This window comes from Oncorhynchus nerka, linkage group LG27 (assembly GCF_034236695.1).
Source record: "Oncorhynchus nerka isolate Pitt River linkage group LG27, Oner_Uvic_2.0, whole genome shotgun sequence".
Classification (NCBI taxonomy): Eukaryota; Metazoa; Chordata; class Actinopteri; order Salmoniformes; family Salmonidae; genus Oncorhynchus; species Oncorhynchus nerka.
In genome coordinates, this window is record NC_088422.1 from 22250889 (window position 1) to 22275243 (window position 24355).

The 24355-nt window shown below is 44.6% G+C and overlaps 1 protein-coding gene across 1 annotated transcript in view; it reads left to right on the forward strand.

Annotated features, from left to right (window-relative positions):
- Window positions 1–24355, forward strand: part of trpm6 (transient receptor potential cation channel, subfamily M, member 6) — a 45511-nt gene that overhangs the window by 10207 nt on the left and 10949 nt on the right. The window contains 21 exon segments of the mRNA XM_029637350.2: window positions 2403–2526; window positions 2681–2753; window positions 2958–3058; window positions 3590–3724; window positions 4389–4442; window positions 4547–4687; window positions 5091–5225; window positions 5449–5720; window positions 6175–6403; window positions 8017–8166; window positions 8419–8574; window positions 8763–8891; window positions 14988–15239; window positions 15507–15681; window positions 15827–15941; window positions 16058–16254; window positions 16440–16572; window positions 16667–17580; window positions 20660–20760; window positions 20974–21076; window positions 21175–21221. Of these exon segments, the coding sequence (XP_029493210.2) occupies window positions 2403–2526; window positions 2681–2753; window positions 2958–3058; window positions 3590–3724; window positions 4389–4442; window positions 4547–4687; window positions 5091–5225; window positions 5449–5720; window positions 6175–6403; window positions 8017–8166; window positions 8419–8574; window positions 8763–8891; window positions 14988–15239; window positions 15507–15681; window positions 15827–15941; window positions 16058–16254; window positions 16440–16572; window positions 16667–17580; window positions 20660–20760; window positions 20974–21076; window positions 21175–21221 (3736 nt within the window).

Below are 24355 nucleotides of genomic sequence, written 5' to 3' on the forward strand. Positions count from 1 at the left end.
TGATAATCTCCCTCAATCTGGGGCTCCACGCAAGATCTCACCCCGTGGGGTCAAAATGATCACAAGAACGGTGAGCAAAAATCCCAGAACCACACGGGGGGACCTAGTGAATGACCTGCAGAGAGCTGGGACCAAAGTAACAAAGCCTACCATCAGTAACACACTACGCCGCCAGGGACTCAAATCCTGCAGTGCCTGACGTGTCCTCCTGCTTAAGCCAGTACATGTCCAGGCCCGTCTGAAGTTTGCTAGAGAGCATTTGGATGATCCAGAAGAAGATTGGGAGAATGTAATATGGTCAGATGAAACCAAAATATAACTTTTTGGTAAAAACTCAACTCGTCGTGTTTGGAGGACAAAGAATGCTGAGTTGCATCCAAAGAACACCATACCTACTGTGAAGCATGAGGGTGGAAACATCATGCTTTGGGGCTGTTTTTCTGCAAAGGGACCAGGACGACTGATCCGTGTAAAGGACAGAATGAATGGGGCCATGTATCGTGAGATTTTGAGTGAAAACCTCCTTCCATCAGCAAGGGCATTGAAGATGAAACGTGGCTGGGTCTTTCAGCATGACAATGATCCCAAACACACCGCCCGGGCAACGAAGGAGTGGTTTCGTAAGAAGCATTTCAAGGTCCTGGAGTTGCTTAGCCAGTCTCCAGATCTCAACCCCATAGAAAATCTTTGGAGGGAGTTGAAAGTCTGTGTTGCCCAGCAACAGCCCCAAAACATCACTGCTCTAGAGGAGATCTGCATGGAGGAATGGGCGAAAATACCAGCAACAGTGTGTGAAAACCGTGTGAAGACTTACAGAAAACGTTTGACCTCTGTCATTCCCAACAATGGGTATATAACAAAGTATTGAGATAAACTTTTGTAGGTGACCAAATACTTATTTTCCACCACAATTTGCAAATAAATTCATAAAAAATCCTACAATGTGATTTTCTGGATTTTTTAAAATCATTTTGTCTGTCATAGTTGAAGTGTATCTATGATGAAAATTACAGGCCTCTCTCATCTTTTTAATTGGGAGAACATGCACAATTGGTGGCTGACTAAATACTTTTTTGCCCCACTGTATATCCACAGTAAAACAAGTTCTATATCGGCATAACCTAAAAGGCCGCTCAGCAAGGAAGAAGCCACTGCTCCAAAACCGACATAAAAAAGCCAGACTACGGTTTGCAACTGCATATGGGGACTAAGATCGTACTTTTTGGAGAAATGTCCTCTGGTCTGATGAAACAAAATATAACTGTTTGGCCATAATGATCATCATTATGTTTGGTGGAAAAAGAGGGAGGCTTGCAAGCCGAAGAACACCATCCCATCTGTGAAGCACGTGGGTGGCAGCATCATGTTGTGGGGGTGCTTTGCTGCAGGAGGGACTGGTGCACTTCACAAAATAGCTGGCATCATGCGGGAGGAAAATTATGTGGATATATTGAAGCAACATCTCAAGACATCAGCCAGGAAGTTAAAGCATGGTCGCAAATGGGTCTTCCAAATGGACAATGACCCTAAGCATACTTCCAATGTTGTGGCAAAATGGCTTAAGGACAACAAAGTCAAGTTATTGGAGTGGCCATCACAAAGACCTGACCTCTATCCTATAGATATTTGTGGGCAGAACTGCAAAAGCGTGTGCGAGCAAGAAGGCCTACAAACCTGACTCAGTTACACCAGCTCAGTCAGAAGGAATGAGCCAAAATTCACCCAACTTATTGTGGGAAGCTTGTGGAAGGCTACCTGATACGTTGGTACCCAAGTTAAACAATGTAAAGGCAATGCTACCAAATACTAATTGAGTGTATGTGAACTTCTAACCGGGAATGTGATGAAAGAAATTAAATATGAAATAAATCATTCTCTCTACTATTAATCTGACATTTCACATTCTTAAAATAAAGTGGTGATCCTAACTGACCTAAGACAGGGCAGTTTTACTAGGTTTAAATGTCAGGAATTGTGAAAAACTGAGTTTAAATGTCTTTGGCTAACGTGTATGTACACTCCCGACTTCAACTGTATATATTTTTTGTTTTAAAGTTAATTTCCTGCAATTCTGCACATTTTGCCATGGGGCGTAGAGAAAATGTTGCTGTTTTAAATCAAGTTTGCTGAGCCCTCACCCAGTGGGAGGCTCAGAGTTTTCCCTGGTCAGAAAAATGGGCTGAGGTATACTGTTGGTGTCCAGAGGCATAACACAGGCCGTATTTTGGGGCCAAAACATGCCAATTGAGAAATGAGAGTGGAGGCAGGTGTATGAGGCAGCTTGCTAACCAGAGCTCAGATCTTAGCATGTGGTTGAGCCAAAAGGACCCAGGTGGTTGTTAGCCCATGTCTTACTTTACTGGTGTACCAGTATATGTTGACTGTGTTGGTACTGTTTACAGGCAGCTGGACACAGACATCCAGGAGGACTTCCTGCTGAGGATAGGGGGCATGTTTGGTCTGGAGAGAGCAGACGCCAGCCAGCTCTACAACCTTCTGATGGAGTGTATGGACTACAGACAGTCTGTGAGTAACGTGACTGTGGACCGGGTTCCCGGGCATTGACTAAAATGTACTCTCAATTGAGATTCTCATTTGAGAATGATTTTTAATCCAGGACTAGGCTTTAACCTGGGAAAACCATCCCATCCTCGCCCATTTCTATCTTTATAAAACACAGATCACAATCTTTGACTCGGAATCTGAGGATCAACAGGAGGCAGACTGTGCCATTTTGACGGCCACACTGAAAGGTACCGCTCCTCCTGGCCTTTATGCCTGTGTCAGTCACTGGAATGACCCAGTCCTGTCTGTTCTATGTGTTCTCTGGGCTGAATCCTAACTTGAAATCAGAGTTTTCACACAAATGACCTATAGATCTATGCATGATCTACAAAAGTTATGCAGGGCTGATGTCTGGTTAAGATTGGACCCACAGATGCTGTGATGATTGACAGGCACCAAGGCGTCTCCTGGGGAACAGCTCAGTACAGCTCTGGCATGGGACCGAGCAGACATAGCTAAAAAACACATCCTTGTGTATGGCCAGCACTGGCAGGTAAAAACCCCAAACAACTCACACCCTACCGTTGTACTTACCTTTAAAAAAAATGCCCTTTCTTGCTAGCACTGACTTTGCTGATAGCTACTTTATTGAGGAAAATGTTACTAGGACATGTTTATTTAACTTGAGATGTGGTTGGCATTGCTAGCCACCGTCAGATGAATGCATTAACTGTAAGTCTCTCTGGAGCGTCTGCTAAATGACTCAAACGTGAATGTAAGACATGAATGTAAGACAGACCCAGGGGGCAGGCAGAGCAAGGCTTGCTTAAGCCTGCTACACACTACAAAAACGTAGCGATTGAGCGTCGTATACGGTAGGTTCCAAAAGTACGTAGAACTACATAGAACTCTCAGCAAACTACGCTCCGTTTGTGTAGTCCTTGTTTAAAAAATAAATTAAAAAACAATATATTTTTTGGTGGGGGGAGTAAACTGAAATTGCTGTGCATTTTTTAAAATATGTTTGTGTTTGATGGTATGGCAGTCAGGCTTTATGGTGGGCTTGTGGTGGTTGTCTGTCTAGGTAGGCTCGTTGGAGCAGGCCATGCTGGATGCTCTGGTTATGGACCGGGTCGGCTTTGTCAAACTGCTGATCGACAACGGTATGACCATGAACCGCTTCCTGACCGTGTCACGCCTGGAAGAACTATATAACACGGTAATGACTTGATCACTTTCTCTCTCTTGTTCTTTTTAGCTCTGTATTTATTTATGAGTTACATAAATACACGAAACAATTCTGTTTTCCTATTGTAACGACCCTGGGTTTATAAGCGCGGAAATTGACTCTGCCGCACGAGCATGCTTTTGCGGCACCGTCGATAGCGCGCCGGACCTCGGACTAGAAGGTCGAGGGTTCGAGACCTGCTCCCTGCCTGTTTCATTACACTATTGACAGTACAATGGCCATTAGCTAACTCATATACCAAAATTACCATAGCAGTGGCAATTGTGGTAATTGCAATCACAGTAATACAGTGTAAGTACAGTGTTGGTTGTTTGGTTTTCCCACAGTTTGAAGATGTTTTGTAGATCACAGAGCTCTTTGAAACGAGTCCAGCTGTGGATGGTTGTTCGAGTTATAAACGATATTCAATAATTAATAACTTTGTAAATTATTTAACACCATATATTATCATATACAATTGTGGAAGTTTGTTTTCTAAAAGTTGAAAGGATAACTTTTCATCTGGTCTACCACTTCATTCCATAGGAACAAATGTTGTATTGTAATCCAGATAACTAGCCACTGAAGTCTGGTTTGTGTTTGATGGTTTCTGATTGTGGATAATGAAGACATGACATGCCATTATTTTTTATAGCAGCAGGGACCAACAGACAATTTTCTCCATATTCTCGTGGAAGATGTGAAACAGGTGATTATTGTGAAACTACATTTTGTGTGTGGTTATGTCTACACTATTTTGCGTGTGGAAATATTGAGTTTCAATTACTCAGGTGTGTGTGTGTTTTTGTGTAGACCCATATACCTAAAGGATACAGAGTCTCCCTCATAGATGTGGGGCAGGTAATCGAGTATCTGATAGGAGGAGCCTATCGGAGCACATACACACGGAAACACTTCAGGGCCCACTATAACCTCCTATATGCCCATTGCAAGGTAAGAGACCATGGTCACGTTTCAGGATGACTATTTTGCAGTTGCCTGCTAAATCTCACTGCGCCTGGGTAGGTGTTTAACATATTGTAGGCCTATCAGCTGACCGCATCATATGATATAGCAATATGAAGCTTGACTACATAGTCAATGACATGGCACGCAGCCATTGGATGATACCTGGACCACGACTGCAAAGTTGTCTGAAACGCAGCCCATGTGAGATTTCTGTATACAGTCAGAGCAAGATATCACCTTTGGGCCCTCAAGCATTTCTGTCAAACTGTTACCATTAATATAGCACTTTTTCTCTTTTGAGTTGTAGTCTTGTTTTTGTTTAGACATTTTACCTTGTTAAATACGCCTTTGTGTACTCTGCACTGATTTAAGTGACCATCATTTCCAGGAGACTGGACGGGATAGTTCAGGACCCCTTAACAAAAAGAGGAGGGCAGACTGCACCCTTCACCCGCACCAAAGCCCAAACAGTAGTCCATCAAGGCCACCCTTCTTCCGCACTGCTCAGCCCTATAAACGCAAGGTCTGTGAAAGATATGGGACCAGCCAAAACAAATCTGTGACAGAACTAACATGTCTTACAAATGAGAGGTTTTTTAAAGACACTTGTCTCCACTTACACACTGAAACACAAACACACAGGCTTTTGATAGCTAGTACTGTATATTCTGTGGCTACAAATACCCCCTGTACATTAGTGTTCTAATTGGCTGGCTGCTTCTCCTCTCTCTCCTCTATCTCTACAGGAAAGATCCATGGTGCTCAGGGACCTGAAGGTGGCCCAGCAGCAGAGCTCCGAGCTGGGTGACTCTCCACTGTTTGTTTACAACTTCAATGACCTGTTTGTGTGGGCTGTGCTGCAGAGGCGGCAGCAGATGGCGCTGTTCCTGTGGCAGCACGGGGAGGAGGCCATGGCCCGGGCTACAGTGGCCTGTAAACTGTACCGTGCCATGGCCTACGAGTTTCGGCAGAGCAACATGGATGAGACCACGGGGGAGCAGCTCAAAACCTACTCTATGTCAGTGTTTCCTCGTAAACATCAAACGTGTTGTGTAGTAGTAGTGTCGAGAGTTTGGGACTATAATCTTCTATCTACAAAAAGATTCTGAGATAATTGGCTTTAATGTTCTGAAGACTCATTGATTTGAATGGTGGAAGGGATTTTTTAATCTTGTATATTTTTGATCTTAACAACATGAATTGGAGTATTTAGATTACTGTATAGGTAGAGAACATTGAACAGAACAAGGCTATGTCAATATATAAATAAATATATATATATATATATATATATATTTAATGCAGATCGAACCTTATAGTCCCAAACTCTCTGTGTGCCTCTGGGATTTTGTGTATGTTGTTTCAGCAGAGTGAACTTTTGTGGTTGTGTGTGTATATTACTATGTTTTTGAGTGTATGTTTTCCGGTGGGTGTTTCTCAATGTTGGTGTGTTGTGGTATGGATGGCTGTAGGGACTTTGGTCAGCTGGCGGTGGACGTGCTGGATCGTGCCTTCAGACAGAACGAGCGCATGGCCATGAAACTGCTGACTTCGGAGATGGAGGCCTGGAGCCACTTCACCTGTCTGCAGATGGCTGTGTCCTCCCGGCTCCGCCCCTTCGTCTCCCACTCCTGCACCCAGATGCTGCTCACCGACCTGTGGACCGGCCGCCTCAACATGAGGAAGAACTCCTGGTTTAAGGTCAGGCTCTCAAAGTCCTTTTGCCTCAGGGGGAAAATTGTCTTCACAGAGATCCGGAGAGCAACCCTGTATTGCCTTTCCGTCTAAATCTGTGTGCCACACTTACTAAGACAACTTACTTCTAAGACAACTTACCAAGACAACGTACTAAGACAACTTACTTCTAAGACAACTTACTTCTAAGACAACTTACTTCTAAGACAACTTACTAAGACAACTTACTTCTAAGACAACTTACTTCTAAGACAATTTACCAAGACAACTTACTTCTAAGACAACTTACCAAGACAACTTACTAAGACAACTTACCAAGACAACTTACTAAGACAACTTACCAAGACAACGTACAAAGGCAACTTACTAAGACGACTTACTTCCAAGACAATTTCTTTCTAAGACAACTTACTTCTAAGGCGACTTACTTCTAAGATAACTTACTTCTAAGACAACTTACCAAGACAATTTACTAAGACAACTTACTAAGACAACTTACCAAGGTGACTTATTTCTAAGATAACTTACTAAGACAACTTACTTCTAAGACAACTTACTTCTAAGACAACTTACCTCTAAGACAACTTACTTCTAAGACGACTTACTAAGGTGACTTACTTCTAAGATAACTTACTAAGGCGACTTACTTCTAAGACAACTTACCTCTAAGACAACTTACTTCTAAGACTACTTACTTCTAAGATGACTTACTAAGACGACTTACCAAGACGACTTACCAAGACAACGTACTAAGGCAACTTACTAAGACGACTTACTTCCAAGACAATTTCTTTCTAAGACAACTTACTTCTAAGGCGACTTACTTCTAAGATAACTTACTTCTAAGACAACTTACTTCTAAGACAACTTACTTCTAAGACAACTTACCTCTAAGACAACTTACTTCTAAGACGACTTACTAAGGCGACTTACTTCTAAGATAACTTACTAAGGCGACTTACTTCTAAGACAACTTACCTCTAAGACAACTTACTTCTAAGACTACTTACTTCTAAGATGACTTACTAAGACGACTTACCAAGACGACTTACCAAGACGACTTACCAAGACGACTTACCAAGACGACTTACCAAGACGGCTTACCAAGACGACTTACTAAGACGACTTACTAAGACGACTTACTAAGGCGACTTACTAAGGCATCTTACTACTAAGACAACTTACCAAGGCGACTTACTAAGGTGACTTACTAAGACGACTTACTAAGGCGAATTATTAAGGTGACTTACTAAGACAACTTACTAAGGCTACTTACTAAGACGACTTACTAAGGCTACTTACTACTCAGACAACTTACTAAGGCGACTTACTAAGACAACTTACTTCCAAGACAACTTACTAAGACAACTTACTAAGACAACCGCGGATCGCATTAAAACATGGGCTGTATCAGTTTGAGTGTTTAAAGATTCTGAAAAGCAGAGCCAGTGCACCTGAGTGTTTTTCCATGCTAAGATTGATTGACAGCATGAATAACCAGTAGTTGATGTGAATTTTTAGTCTATAAATGTCAGCCGATGTTATGCTGTTCCAGCAGTTACCCCTCAGATTAGACTTGTGTTTATGTGTCTGAATCTTATTTCCTGGGTGTGTGTTAGATCATCCTGAGCATCCTCATGCCCCCTGCCATCCTGCTATTGGAGTTTAAGAGCCAGGCAGAGATGTCCCATGTCCCCCAGTCCCAGGAGGCTTTGCAGTTTGGTTGGGACACAGGAAGACCAGAGGCAGCCCAGGAGGGGGGGCATACGGTAGTTAAGGTTCCAAAATGTACACCATACACCAGTCTCCCAGAATGTCAGTCCTTTCTGTTCCTGTCTGTCATGGTCGTTCTAATCTCAGTTTGATGCTAATGTTGATACCAGGGTCGTATTTATTAGGAACCAAATAGTAGAAAATGGACTGAAACATGGAGGGACTTTGCTCATTATTGATTTCCGTTGCAAAGCTTTTTCTGTTGGGTGCTCTAATGAACATGACCCTGATGTCTTGGCTCTCTGAAGGATGGCCACGATGCGGAGAAGGGATCAGCGTGGTGGGAGAGTTGCTCAGCCCCCGAAGCTGACACAATCACACCTGTTACCACCCAGTGTTTCTTCTGGACCACGAGGCTGTACGATTTCTACACCGCCCCTGTCGTCAAGTTCTGGTTCCACACGGTGAGCTAGCAGCATGCACTCATAATACTCTTCTAAGCCTCAGGACATGCATATTATATAAAGAGGGACCTTCTTTGTTGAAAATATTTCTCAGTCTGAAACGATTGACTGGGATTAGACTAGATCCCTTCTTAATTGTTCTCACTCTTGTCCATGTGTCTGATGCTGTTTCACTGTGTGTGGTCTAGATGTCCTACCTGGCCTTTCTCATGCTGTTCTCCTACACTGTTTTGGTAAAGATGGAGGACCGGCCCAGCACTCAGGAGTGGCTGGTCATTGCGTATATTATATCCACTGCTGTGGAGAAAACAAGAGAGGTGAGTGTTGTTATGAATGTAGTTTAATTGTTAGCACACAGTTAGGCAACACACTCCCAGGATACACTTCCACGCTCCATTCGCAGGTGGCAGCACCAACAGGGTCAAGGGCAGGTGCTATGCTAAGCCTTATTAACCCCACGGGTGGAAGAATCCAGAGATGATTAGTGTGCAAGCTTGCAGAGCCGGTGGCCATGTGGCTTTTGGTTTTGGGTTGAGTCCTTCATTTTGGACATGTCCTTTTTTATAATGTGTGTATACAGTGCCTTGCGAAAGTATTCGGCGCCCTTGAACTTTGCGACCTTTTGCCACATTTCAGGCTTCAAACATAAAGATATAAAACTGTATTTTTTGGTGAACAATCAACGACAAGTGGGACACAATCATGATGTGGAACGACATTTATTGGATATTTCAAACTTTTTTAACAAATCAAAAACTGAAAAATTGGGCGTGCAAAATTATTCAGCCCCCTTAAGTTAATTCAGAGACCAAACCTTCAATAATGGGTCGGCCGAAGGCATAATGATAATGAAGTGCCCGAAGTCCATGTTCTTTTTATTGGTTGTGTGTTGCATTGGCACAGAAACCTGTTGGTGAAAAATGTGTTGTGTATATTTTCAAAAATTATAAATATGGAATCAATATTTACATTTAACATTACATTTAAGTCATTTAGCAGACGCTCTTATCCAGAGCGACTTACAAATTGGTGCATTCACCTTATGACATCCAGTGGAGCAGCCACTTTACAATAGTGCATCTAAATCTTTTAAGGGGGGGTGAGAAGGATTACTTTATCCTATCCTAGGTATTCCTTAAAGAGGTGGGGTTTCAGGTGTCTCCGGAAGGTGGTGATTGACTCCGCTGTCCTGGCGTCGTGAGGGAGTTTGTTCCACCATTGGGGGGCCAGAGCAGCGAACAGTTTTGACTGGGCTGAGCGGGAACTGTACTTCCTCAGTGGTAGGGAGGCGAGCAGGCCAGAGGTGGATGAACGCAGTGCCCTTGTTTGGGTGTAGGGCCTGATCAGAGCCTGGAGGTACTGAGGTGCCGTTCCCCTCACATCTCCGTAGGCAAGCACCATGGTCTTGTAGCGGATGCGAGCTTCAACTGGAAGCCAGTGGAGAGAGCGGAGGAGCGGGGTGACGTGAGAGAACTTGGGAAGGTTGAACACCAGACGGGCTGCGGCGTTCTGGATGAGTTGTAGGGGTTTAATGGCACAGGCAGGGAGCCCAGCCAACAGCGAGTTGCAGTAATCCAGACGGGAGATGACAAGTGCCTGGATTAGGACCTGCGCCGCTTCCTGTGTGAGGCAGGGTCGTACTCTGAGGATGTTGTAGAGCATGAACCTACAGGAACGGGCCACCGCCTTGACGTTAGTTGAGAACGACAGGGTGTTGTCCAGGATCACGCCAAGGTTCTTAGCGCTCTGGGAGGAGGACACAGTGGAGTTGTCAACCGTGATGGCGAGATCATGGAACGGGCAGTCCTTCCCGGGAGGAAGAGCAGCTCCGTCTTGCCGAGGTTCAGCTTGAGGTGGTGATCCGTCATCCACACTGATATGTCTGCCAGACATGCAGAGATGCGTTTCGCCACCTGGTCATCAGAAGGGGGAAAGGAGAAGATTAATTGTGTGTCGTCTGCATAGCAATGATAGGAGAGACCATGTGAGGTTATGACAGAGCCAAGTGACTTGGTGTATAGCGAGAATAGGAGAGGGCCTAGAACAGAGCCCTGGGGGACACCAGTGGTGAGCGCACGTGGTGAGGAGACGGATTCTCGCCACGCCACCTGGTAGGAGCGACCTGTCAGGTAGGACGCAATCCAAGCGTGGGCCGCGCCGGAGATGCCCAACTCGGAGAGGGTGGAGAGGAGGATCTGATGGTTCATAGTATCGAAGGCAGACGATAGGTCTAGAAGGATGAGAGCAGAGGAGAGAGAGTTAGCTTTAGCAGTGCGGAGCGCCTCCGTGATACAGAGAAGAGCAGTCTCAGTTGAATGACTAGTCTTGAAACCTGACTGATTTGGATCAAGAAGGTCATTCTGAGAGAGATAGCGGGAGAGCTGGCCAAGGACGGCACGTTCAAGGGTTTTGGAGAGAAAAGAAAGAAGGGATACTGGTCTGTAGTTGTTGACATCGGAGGGATCGAGTGTAGGTTTTTTCAGAAGGGGTGCAACTCTCGCTCTCTTGAAGACGGAAGGGACGTAGCCAGCGGTCAGGGATGAGTTGATGAGCGAGGTGAGGTAAGGAGAAGGTCTCCGGAAATGGTCTGGAGAAGAGAGGAGGGGATAGGGTCAAGCGGGCAGGTTGTTGGGCGGCCGGCCGTCACAAGACGCGAGATTTCATCTGGAGAGAGAGGGGAGAAAGAGGTCAGAGCACAGGGTAGGGCAGTGTGAGCAGAACCAGCGGTGTCGTTTGACTTAGCAAACGAGGATCGGATGTCGTCGACCTTCTTTTCAAAATGGTTGACGAAGTCATCTGCAGAGAGGGAGGAGGGTTGGAGGGGAGGGGATTCAGGAGGGAGGAGAAGGTGGCAAAGAGCTTCCTAGGGTTAGAGGCAGATGCTTGGAATTTAGAGTGGTAGAAAGTGGCTTTAGCAGCAGCGACAGAAGAGGAAAATGTAGAGAGGAGGGAGTGAAAGGATGCCAGGTCCGCAGGGGAGGCGAGTTTTTCCTCCATTTCCGCTCGGCTGCCCGGAGCCCTGTTCTGTGAGCTCGCAATGAGTCGTCGAGCCACGGAGCGGGAGGGGAGGACCGAGCCGGCCTGGAGGATAGGGGACATAGAGAGTCAAAGGATGCAGAAAGGGAGGAGAGGTGGGTTGAGGAGGCAGAATCAGGAGATAGGTTGGAGAAGGTTTGAGCAGAGGGAAGAGATGATAGGATGGAAGAGGAGAGAGTAGCGGGGGAGAGAGAGCGAAGGTTGGGACGGCGCGATACCATCCAGTAGGGGCAGTGTGGGAAGTGTTGGATGAGAGCGAGAGGGAAAAGGATACAAGGTAGTGGTCGGAGACTTGGAGGGGAGTTGCAATGAGGTTAGTGGAAGAACAGCATCTAGTAAAGATGAGGTCGAGCGTATTGCCTGCCTTGTGAGTAGGGGGGAAGGTGAGAGGGAGAGGTCAAAAGAGGAGAGGAGTGGAAAGAAGGAGGCAGAGAGGAATGAGTCAAAGGTAGACGTGGGGAGGTTAAAGTCGCCCAGAACTGTGAGAGGTGAGCCGTCCTCAGGAAAGGAGCTTATCAAGGCATCAAGCTCATTGATGAACTCTCCGAGGGAACCTGGAGGGCGATAAATGATAAGGATGTTAAGCTTGAAAGGGCTGGTAACTGTGACAGCATGGAATTCAAAGGAGGCGATAGACAGATGGGTAAGGGGAGAAAGAGAGAATGACCACTTGGGAGAGATGAGGATCCCGGTGCCACCACCCCGCTGACCAGAAGCTCGGGGTGTGCGAGAACACGTGGGCGGACGAAGAGAGAGCAGTAGGAGTAGCAGTGTTATCTGTGGTGATCCATGTTTCCGTCAGTGCCAAGAAGTCGAGGGACTGGAGGGAGGCATAGGCTGAGATGAACTCTGCCTTGTTGGCCGCAGATCGGCAGTTCCAGAGGCTACCGGAGACCTGGAACTCCACGTGGGTCGTGCGCGCTGGGACAACCAGATTAGGGTGGCCGCGGCCACGCGGTGTGGAGCGTTTGTATGGTCTGTGCAGAGAGGAGAGAACAGGGATAGACAGACACATAGTTGACAGGCTACAGAAGAGGCTACGCTAATGCAAAGGAGATTGGAATGACAAGTGGACTACACGTCTCGAATGTTCAGAAAGTTAAGCTTACGTAGCAAGAATCTTATTGACTAAAATGATTAAAAATGATACAGTACTGCTGAAGTAGGCTAGGTGGCAGTGGCTGCGTTGTTGACTTTGTAGGCTAGCTGGCAGTGGCTGCGTTGTTGATTACGTTGCGTTAAAAGAACGACAATAGCTGGCTAGGTAACCTAGAAAATCGCTCTAGACTACACAATTATCTTTGATACAGAGACGGCTATGTAGCTAGCTATGTAGCTAGCTACGATCAAACAAATCAAACCGTTGTACTGTAATGAAATGAAATGAAAATGTGATACTACCTGTGGAGCGAGGCGGAATGCGACCGGGTTGTTGAGTTCTAATCGGTAGACGTTGGCTAGCTGTTAGCTAGCTAGCAGTGTCTCCTACGTTAAGGACGACAAATAGCTGGCTGCGTTGTTGATTCAGGGGCTAGCTGGCTAGCTAGCTAGCAGTGTTGATTACGTTACGTTGCGTTAAAAGAACGACAATAGCTGGCTAGGTAACCTAGAAAATCGCTCTAGACTACACAATTATCTACACAATTATCTTTGATACAGAGACGGCTATGTAGCTAGCTATGTAGACGGTGGGCGTTAGCTAGCTGGCTAGCTGCTGGGCAGATACGTTAGGACGACGAAATACGATAATTACGCAATTATCTTTGATACAAAGACGGCTATGTAGCTAGCTAAGAAGAAATTGCTAAGATTAGACAAATCAAACCGTTGTACTATATGTTGAAATCCGATTCCCCTAGCTGATCATTGTCTGCAACCACCTCTGATCATGAAGTAATATAACAGGCATGGAGAGTGAGCTCGTCTGTGGTGGTCGGTGAACCAGCAACCTTCTGGCCTGTAGCCTTGCGTGGTGTCAGTTATTGTTATTTGTGGTCTTAAACATTATTTTGAGTTAACTCTATGAGAGGGATGTTGTTCAGGGTCATGTGAAAGTATTTTTAAAATTGGGGAGGTAGGTGCATTTTCTTTTCTGACACCTTGAGTTGGACCAGCTCCCCCAGATAGCAGTAGGAGATCACAATTTCTCTTTGCCGCTATTTTTAATTTTTAAATTTTTTTCCAGGTTAGCAGGCAATATTAACTTAACATGTTTCATTTTATTTGAGGCTAAATTTATTTTATTGATGTATTATATTAAGTTAAAATAAGTGTTCCTTCAGTATTGTTGTTTATTTTACCTTTATTTAACTAGACAAGTCAGTTAAGAACAAATTCTTATTTTCAATGACGGCCTAGAAACAGTGGGTTAACTGCCTGTTCAGGGGCAGAACGACAGATTTGTACCTTGTCAGCTCGGGGATTTGAACTTGCAACCTTTCAGTTACTAGTCCAACGCTCTAACCACTAGGCTACCCTGCTGCCCCAATGACCATCATTTGTACCCTTTCCATGCATACTAAATGTTTGCACTTTGTGAATTGACCTACAACGCATATTTGATGAAAATCACCATAGCGCATGATTTATGGATTTTATGGAGGGGTGCTGGGATCGAGTTTTCCAAAAAGACAAGGACTGTGGCTTTCAAACGATATTTCACTTTCTATTGGGGGTGGTACAGGGTCCACAACAACCACTCAGAGTTGAACAGGATGACAGGAGCTTCACAAAAAAATCTCCATATCGTCTTGCTCACTGCTCTTCTAGAAAAATAACAACCATTCTGCACGTCACTACCCATAAATATACTGTACGTTCACTGAATAACAGTGGTCATTATCTCACCATCTTACCATAAAGTAATCATATTATACTTCAACTTACCATCAAGCATGTGATAATCACAATAATAACCAATCACACTGCCAGTCATTATTCATACCATAGAGATCATATACAATTACTTAGTTAATTAATGTTCTAATTCCTAATTCTATGATTTATACAGTATGTTTTATGGCATTACATGATGCTAGAGGTTGCCATGGGAGACACCCTGTAGGCAACTCACAAACATGTCCACAGTAGCCTAATTTTACTGAAATACTTTGATCATCATAGCTGTCTCTGACACGACATACAGCTATACTACATGGAGATCGACATAATATTGTTACTGTCTTGTGCAAAATAGCCAGCAATCAGGCTATCATCTGTTAATACAGTAATAGGCTAGTAACAAACACTAACAACAGTGCTTTCTTCACCAATGGCACTGAATGAAACTAAATGTATGTATACTGGCTGTATATGTATATTTTAAATGGTTAACTCATTTAAATAATAGTGAGGTGTGGGTTGTGACTACTTATTAGGTGTTCATGTCAGTGCCGAGGAAACCCAGTCAAAAGCTGAAGGTGTGGTTTGGAGAGTACTGGAATGTGACTGACTTCCTGGCCATCGTCCTCTTCCTGGTGGGGCTGGGGCTACGCTGGGACAGCGGGTCCTACCGGACGGCAGGGCGGATCACCTACTGCCTGGACATCATCTTCTGGTATGTTCGGGTGCTGGACCTGCTGGCCGTCAACCAGCATGCCGGGGCCTACCTCACCATGATCACCAAGATGGTGAGTAAAGCCATGTGCCTTTCCTTCCTTGGGCTAACACCTAGAGTGAGTATGACATGGCATGCTATGGGCCCTGGTCAAAAGTGATGCACATTTTGATAAGTTGATTCAGGTTTGTTAGTGCTGGGTTGGAGCAAAAATGTGCACCATTGTGTGCCCCCTAGTGCTGGGATAGAACACTGACTGACCATACAGCACATATCTTAAGTTATACAAACAAAATGGAGTCATATTTTTATTTTCTGTGTTCTCTACCCATCTGCTCAGACTAGTAACATGTTCTACATTGTGGTGATGATGGCGATTGTGCTGCTGAGTTTCGGCGTGTCCAGGAAGGCCATCTTGTCTCCAGACGAAGCTCTGTCATGGAGCCTGCTCAGAGATGTAGTCAACCAGCCGTACTGGATGATGTTTGGAGAAGTGTACGCAGGCGAAATAGACAGTGAGTAACCAGTGACCAGTCACAGTAGTGGCTCAATTGGTTGGCACTCCTTGCAACACCAGAGCTGTGTAGGTAGACTCCTGCATGGGCAACAGTCTATGGGAATAGGGTGTTATTTGAGACATCTCTTGTGTGTTTGTGGCAGCCTGTGCAGGTGACACGCCGTGTGTCCCCGGTGCCTTCCTCACCCCCTTCCTCCAGGCCGTCTACCTCTTCTTCCAGTACATCATCATGGTCAACATCCTCATTGCCTTCTTCAAGTAGGAATTCTCTATCAATCTGCATGATTGTGTCTTTATGTTTTATGCTTAATGTACAAATGGGTTTTGCAGCTTCTCTGAGTGCTGTACTGTTTCTTATGGATCCTTTTTGACAGCAATGTCTACTTTGACATGAAGTCCATATCCAATAAGCTGTGGAAGTACAACCGCTACCGTTATATCATGACCTATCAGGAGAAGCCGTGGCTGCCCCCGCCCCTCATCATCCTGAGTCACATGACCCTGTGTGTGACTGCCATTTACCAGAAACACAGAGGCTTGTCCGAGCAGGAGACGGACTCCTGTGGGCTTAGTGAGTGTGGGCGTGGGTGTGGATGCGTTTATTTCTTGATGAAACACCATTAAAAGTATGATTTAGCTTTAGCCTACTACACTGTGTTTCTATGACAGTATTGATTCACAGCATTTCAATGTGGTGGAAAAATGCTACAGTAGATTGTGTGTTGGAAAAATGTAATCTCTTTCTCCTTCTGTCAGAGCTTTACCTGGGCCAAGAGGAGCTGAAGAGGCTGCATGAGTTTGAGGAGAGGTGTTTGGTGTCGTATTTCCACGAGAAAAACCAAGATGTTCTCTGCAGCCAGATAAACAGGGTACGAGCCACTGCAGAAAGGTGAGACTGGGACTTAGAAAGAGTGTCACAATAGCCATTGAGACTTTTTCTTTGTGATTCACCTGAATATCTGTCTATGTCCTTTACCTGACAGGGCTGAGGAGATGGGTGTGGTTATGCGCGAGGTGTCGGACAGGGTCCACTTCATCCAGGATACCCTGCAGGTGTTGGACAGCCAGCTGGGTCAGCTGCAGGACCTGTCCGCCCTGGCCGTGGACACTCTCACCCTCCTATCGGCCTCCGATAGCCTGCAGCAGGAGGAGGCCCGCCTAGGCCACTGCCGGCCAATAACCCCCTCCCGTCACCATGTCCCCCACAGCTGGACCCTCCCCCACGGAGGTGGAGGCAGTGTTGACATCATGCCCTGCCACACCCCTAGGGCCTACCGCAGCACACCACCCTCCCTGCTGTGGGGCCACACCCCCTCCCGCAGCCAACGCCCGTCACTGGAGTGGCACAGTGAGGCCTGGGGGGGCGGCGACCATGGAGGGCAGGGGGCTGGTGAGTCGTGTGTGCCTTCCCGCTGTGGCTCTCCTCCGTACCCTTCGGCCTTGGCTATAGACAGTTCTCTGGAACGCCCCCACAGCAAACCCAGGGTCTGCTGTGACCCTGAGATGTCCATGGAAAAGGAAGGGGAGGAGTTTGGGAAGTCCTTTGATGTGAATATGTCCAGGGCCTCTAGTCATGCCTTCCTGTTGTCGGACACCCAGGATGAGAGAGGCTGTGGGGCCAGGGGTTTGGTGAACCCCGCCTTCTGTAAGGACGACGACCCTGGGGCAGTTCACTCCAGACGGGGCCAGTGGGGCAGGAAGCGTCCTCACCGGTGGGCGGGTCTGTCCAGGGACCGGCCCTACAGTCACAGCCGCTCTCTCTCCTCTAGCATGGAGAACATGGCTCTCTCTGGTGTCCCCCTGAGCCATCTACAAGCCTCCTTCCCCACCCTCGATTGCCTGTCGGAGGGGGGAAGATTCACAGCTGACATACCCCTTGGCTGCAGTAAAAGCAGAGGTACTCTACCACCGTCTTATGCCATGTTCTCTAAAAATGTTTTGGCCCTGAGCAAATTTCATGTCTGCTGAGCACTGAAAATGTTGTGCAACTTCCGCGTGCGTTTACTGTGAACACTGATGCTGTACCCGCTTTAAGTTACACTTTCAGACTACAGTGACTATTTGATCATAATGTAGGCCTACCAGAGTGGCCTACCATCAAAAACAATAGAGAAAATGCATCCCATAACATTTAAACATGGAAATAGCTGTTCTATCGTTCAGCCAACAGTTGCAGCAAATGTGTGCTCAGTGTAGGCCGACATTGCATTAGACATTAGAAAAAAAACATGCAGGGCTTGACATTAACCTGTTTATCCACTTGTCCTTCAGACAAGGTGGTGACTGAAAATGTTGTGTTGTTTGATGCAAGAAACCACTTTACAAAAAAATATATTTACAGTTGTAGTAGGAAGTTTACATACAACTTAGCCAAATATATTTAAACTCAGTTTTTCACAATTCCTGACATTTAATCCTGGTAAAAACTTCCTGTCTTAGGTCAGTTAGGATCACCACTTTATTTTAAGAATGTGAAATGTCAGAATAATACTAGAGAATGATTTATTTCAGCTTTTATTTCCTTCATCACATTCCCAGTGGGTCAGATGTTTACATACACTCAATTAGTATTTGGCAGCATTGCTTTTAAATTCTTTAACTTGGGTCAAACGTTTCGGGTAGCCTTCTACAAGCTTCCCACAATAAGTTGGGTGAATTTTGGCCCATTCCTCCTGACAGAGCTGGTGTAACTGAGTCAGGTTTGTAGGCCTCCTTTCTCACACACACTTTTTCAGTTCTGCCCACAAATCTTCTATAGGATTGAGGTCAGGGCTTTGTGATGGCCTCTCCAATACATTGACTTTGTTGTCCTTAAGCTATTTTGCCACAACTTTAGAAGTATGCTTGGGGTCATTGTCCATTTGGAAGACCCATTTGCGACCAAGCTTTAACTGATGTCTTGAGATATTGCTTCAATATATCCACATAATTTTCCTGCCTCATGATGCCATCTATTTTGTGAAGTACACCCGTCCCTCCTGCAGCAAAGCACCCCCACAACATGATGTTACCACTCCCGTGCTTCACGGTTGGGATGGTGTTCTTCAGCTTGCAAGACTCCCCCTTTTTCCTCCAATCATAACAATGGTAATTAAAGCCAAACAGTTCTATTTTTGTTTCATCAGACCAGAGGACATTTCTCCAAAAAGTATGATCTTTGTCCCCATGTGCAGTTGCAAACCGTAGTCTGGCTTTTGTATGGCGGTTCTGGAGCAGTGGCTTCTTCTTTGCTGAGCGGTCTTTCAGGTTATGTTGATAAAGGACTTGTTTTACTGTGGATATAGATACTTTTGTACCTGCTTCATCCAGCATTTTCACAAGGTCCTTTTGCTGTTGTTCTGGGATTGATTTTCACTTTTCGCACCAAAGTGCATTCATCTCTAGGAGACAGAACGCATCTCCTTCCTGAGCGGTATGACGGCTGCGTGTTTATACTTGATACTTGATTTTTTATTTTCCTATGATGTCAAGCAAAGAGGCACTGAGTTTGAAGGTAGGCCTTGAAATACATCCACAGGTACACCGCCAATTTACTCAAACGATGTCAATTGGCCTGTCAGAAGCTCCTAAAGCCATGATACAATTTTCTGGAATTTTTCAAGCTGTTTAAATGCACAGTCAACTTAGTGTATGTGAACTTCTGACCCACTGGAATTGTGATACAGTGAAATACTGGCATAATCTATCTGAAAACAATTGCTGGCAAAATGACTTGTGTCATGCACGAAGTAGATGTCCTAACCGACTTGCCAAAACTATAGTTTGTTAACAAGACATTTGTGGATTGGTTGAAAAACAAGTTTTAATGACTCGAACCTAAGTGTATGTAAACTTCCGACTTCAACTGTATCTATATTAATTATTATTCCCATACCATTATTACAGAGAATCAGACAAATTATGCTACCCTCTGCCTATTAGCTACTTAGCTTATTCAAGCCTGTCTCAAAATATAACACTGCTCCTTTAAGACAAAACAACTCCTTACCTGACTCGCTTTTCAAAGATGTCTCGAACTGAACACGTTTTGTGCTCTTGTAGGAAGAAATCACTCCCTTATTGCTGACTACAATTGATCTATAACAGGAATAATAACTCACTAATGAGCAAAGGATATGAACAAATGTGCACACATGGCTACATGCAGCTCTCGCTTTGATCTAAAAAAAATTGCATCTATTCACGACCGCTCATGCTGTAAATACAGTCCAGTTCAAAGTGGATTACATAAATCCATGTATGGCAATGGTCTAGTTGCATATAATTGCATATAGGCCTACTTCAGCTCTGATTAGTTATGCCACACTGTGTGGAGTGTAGAGTATGGTCTGAGTCGTGCTGAGTCATGCCTGTCAATACAATAGAATCTTACACTGATGCGTTTTACCTATGACAAAATCTCTTGCATAGTTAGTTTTGCATACTAAGTCTTGCATATTAAGTTTTGTATTTTGCATTGAAAGTGGCTAATATTGCTTTGATTAGGTCACAATTCCCACAGTAAAGGGAAACGTTAGTAGCGTTAATAAATGGGAAAAGGAGGCAACGTTGACATCATTCCCTGCCACACCCCCAAGGCCTACCGCAGCATCCCACCCTCCTTGCTGTGGGGCCACACCTCCTCCTGTAGCCAACCCCGTCACTGGAGTGGGAAAACGTTGATAGTGTAAAGTAAGGGGGAAAACTCTAAAAAGTTTAATGGAGTTCAATCTTGTGCTTCTATGCGTGGGCTGAGATGAATTCTGCACGTCAATCCCGGGGGCACAGTTTAGAGGGAACATTGCTCTTATGCTTGGTTAGCATTAGCAACAACATACATACAAGGCTCAGTTATATTTTTTTCGTCCTCACATTTGTATTATATATCATATATCCATGTACGAGTACAAATACCAATAAGGTAAAACATTCCATGACACTAATCAGTTTCCCAATGTATCTCAAGGGATTCTACCTGTCCTGGTTGTGTTTTGCAGAGTGGTCCAACTGGTTTGATCTGGCAGTGACCTCAGGGAGCAGAGAGAGGTGTCAGGGCAGGAAGACAGTCAAGATCCTGGAGGAGAGTTCTTCAGACGCTGTAAGACAGACAGTAGACACACAGATAGACCGACACTAGACAGACAGACCCCTGAACACTGTTCAAACGGTATCTGCCATTTACTACGAGGTCCTGCATGGTGCCACAGTCTAACAGAGCTGTAGCTATTTACAACAGTACACGTAAAGCTGTGTATAGTCTGTGTATATCGATTGATTTGAGATTACCCTTCATTGACCACTCTGCTCTCAGGGGAAAGAGGTGGACTCATACCTCTCCGACGTGTGCAGAAAGAGGAGGCGCAGGGGAGGAGAGCCTGTGTGCTGGTCTGCCTCTGCCAGCCCCAACCCACTCAGTATGTACGCATAGAGACAGAAAGAGGGCAGACCTCCTATCTTTGCCATTGATCAATTCTGTTCACCATCTCACCTTCTCGTGTCGATATTGTTTCAGATTCTGAACCCATGGATTCATTGCAGAAAGTAGCTTTTTCACATCAGGTAAGATTTTATATTGTGTTGTATGTATAAGTAGTTATGTTTTGTCAATATAAAGATGTTAAGTAAAAATAAGAGGAAAAGGTACCAGAACCATATATAAAGATGTGTGGAGATTTATACTGTATATAGAGATCTCTCTAGAAATAGTCCGTGGGCCAGCGAAAAAATGTGTCCACTCTGGGGTGGCAAAGGTTTAAGAGTCTTATCTTTGTCTCCCCATTCCTATGAACACATTGACATGATACCCACTCCAAAAGATTAGCTTTGTACAGTTGTCCAAAGGTTTAAGAGTCTTGTCTTTGTCTCCCCATTCCTATGAACACATTGACATGATGCCCACTACAAAAGAGTAGCTTTGTACAGTTGTCCAAAGGTTTAAGTCTTGTTTTTGTCTCCCCATTCCTATGAACACATTGATATGATGCCCACTCCAAAAGAGTAGCTTTGTACAGTTGTCCAAAGGTTTAAGAGTCTTGTCTTTGTCTCCCCATTCCTATGAACACATTGACATGATGCCCACTACAAAAGAGTAGCTTTGTACAGTTGTCCAAAGGTTTAAGAGTCTTGTCTTTGTCTCCCCATTCCTATGAACACATTGACACGATGCCCACTACAAAAGAGTAGCTTTGTACAGATGTCCAAAGGTTTAAGAGTCTTGTCTTTGTCTCCCCATTCCTATGAACACATTGATATGATGCCCACTCCAAAAGAGTAGCTTTGTACAGTTGAAAGTTTACATACACTTAGGTTAAAACTCGTTTTTCAACCACTCTACAAATTCCTTGTTAAACAAGCTATAGTTTTGGCAAGTCGGTTAGGACATCTACTTTGTGCATGACACAAGTAATTTTTCCAACAATCGTTTAAAGACAGATTATTTCACTGTATCACAATTCCAGTGGGTCAGAAGTTTACATACACTAAGTTGACTGTGCCTTTAAAAGCTTGGAAAATTCCCGAAAATTATGTCATGGCTTTAGAAGCTTCTTATAGGCTAATTGACATCATTTGAGTCCATTGGAGGTGTACCTGTGAATGTATTTCAAGGCCTACCTTCAAACTCAAAAGTATCTATATCAACAGTAAAACAAGTCCTATATCGACATAACCTGAAAGGCTGCTCAGTAAGGAAGAAGCCACTGCTTCAAAACCGCCATAAAAAAGCCAGACTACGGTTTGCAACTGCACATGGGGACAAAGATCTTACTTTTTGGAGAAATGTCCTCTGGTCTGATGAAACAAAAATAGAACTGTTTGGCCATAATTACCATTGTTATGTTTGGAGGAAAAAGGGGGAGTCTTGCAAGCTGAAGAATACCATCCCAACCGTGAAGCATGGGGGTGGCAGCATCATGTTGCGGGGGTGCTTTGCTGCAGGAGGGACTGGTGCACTTCACAAAATAGATGGCATCATTTGTGAGGAAAATTATGTGGATATATTGAAGCAACATCTCAAGACATTATTCAGGAAGTTAAAGCTTGGTCGCAAATGGGTCTTCCAAATGGACTATGACCCCAAGCATACTTCCAAAGTTGTTTCAAAATGGTTTAAGGACAACAAAGTCAATGTATTGGAGTGGCCATCACACATCCATGACTCTCTGAGGTCATTAAAGATCCCATGGAATTTATCGTAAGAGTAGGGGTGTTAACCCCGGTGTCCTGGCTAAATTCCCGATCTGGCCCTCAAACCATCACGGTCACCTAATAATCCCGTTTTGGTCCTCCCATCCTTCTCGCTTCTCCTCCTCAGAAGAGGAGGACGAGGTTCGTAACACTTAAGTTACAGATGCAACACGATATACAATCTCTTGATTCTGATGGGTAAGGTTTTCATTTTTAAAACTCAGAAAACAAATGTTAGTATTGGATTATTTAAAAAATAACAGTCAAACACTATTATACACTAGTAGGATTGATTGCAAAAGAAAGCGGGAGATTTTACTGCTAAGTGGGACAAAATAACACTTCAAGGGATGGGCCTGATTTCATAGACTACGGAAAGGTGCTCCGAATCTCCAGTCATATAACAATTCAAATAGTATTATTTTTGTAGTTCTATTTTCAAATCTTCTTGTTTATGTTCTTTTATAGTTTAGTTATAGTTTATAGTTTATAGATTCCAACCACCCAAGTCAGACTGTTCTCTCTGCTTTCACACGACAAGCGGTACCGGTTTATCAAGTCTGACACCAACAGGCTCTTGAACAGCTTCTATACCCAAGCAATAAGACTGATAAATAGCTAACAAAATAGCTTCACAGGCTGTATGAGTTATCCTTGTATCCTTATTGACCTTATATTTTTAGTTTTGCACTGTCTCTATGCACACTCACTGGGCCCTACACACTCACTGGGCCCTACACACTCACTGGGCCCTACACACTCGCTGGGCCCTACACACTCGCTGGGCCCTACACACTCACAGGGCCCTACACACTCGCTGGGCCCTACACACTCACAGGGCCCTACACACTCGCTGGGCCCTACACACTCGCTGGGCCCTACACACTCGCTGGGCCCTACACACTCACACACTCACTCCATCATCTGCTCACTCACACATAATATGCACATACATTTATACTGACTCCACACATACACACGCACACTCACTCACATACAAGCTGCTGCTACTCTGTTTATCTTCTGTTCTGTTGCCTAGTCCCCTTTCCCCTATACATATCTACCTCCATCGCTCCAGCATCCCTGTCACCTTACCTCTATACATATCTACCTCCATCACACTAGTATCCCTACACATGCAAATATGGTGTTGGAACTGACCCTGTATATAATATGCTTTCTTCTCTAAATTGCTGTTTTTCATATTTTTTCTCATGTTTTTTTCTAATATTACATTGCTATTAATTATTGCATTGTTGGGTTTTGAGTTTGCAAGAAAGGCATTTCACTGTACTTGTGCATATGACATTAAAACTTCAACTTGAAACAGACTGACCAGGTGAATCCAGATGAAAGCAATGATCCCCTATTGATGTCACTTGTTAAATCCACTTCAATCAGTGTCGATTTTTAAGCCTTGAGACAATTGAGAAATGGATTGTGTGCCGTTCAGAGGGTGAATTGGCAAGACAAAAGATTGAAGTGCCTTTGAACAGGGTATGGTAGTA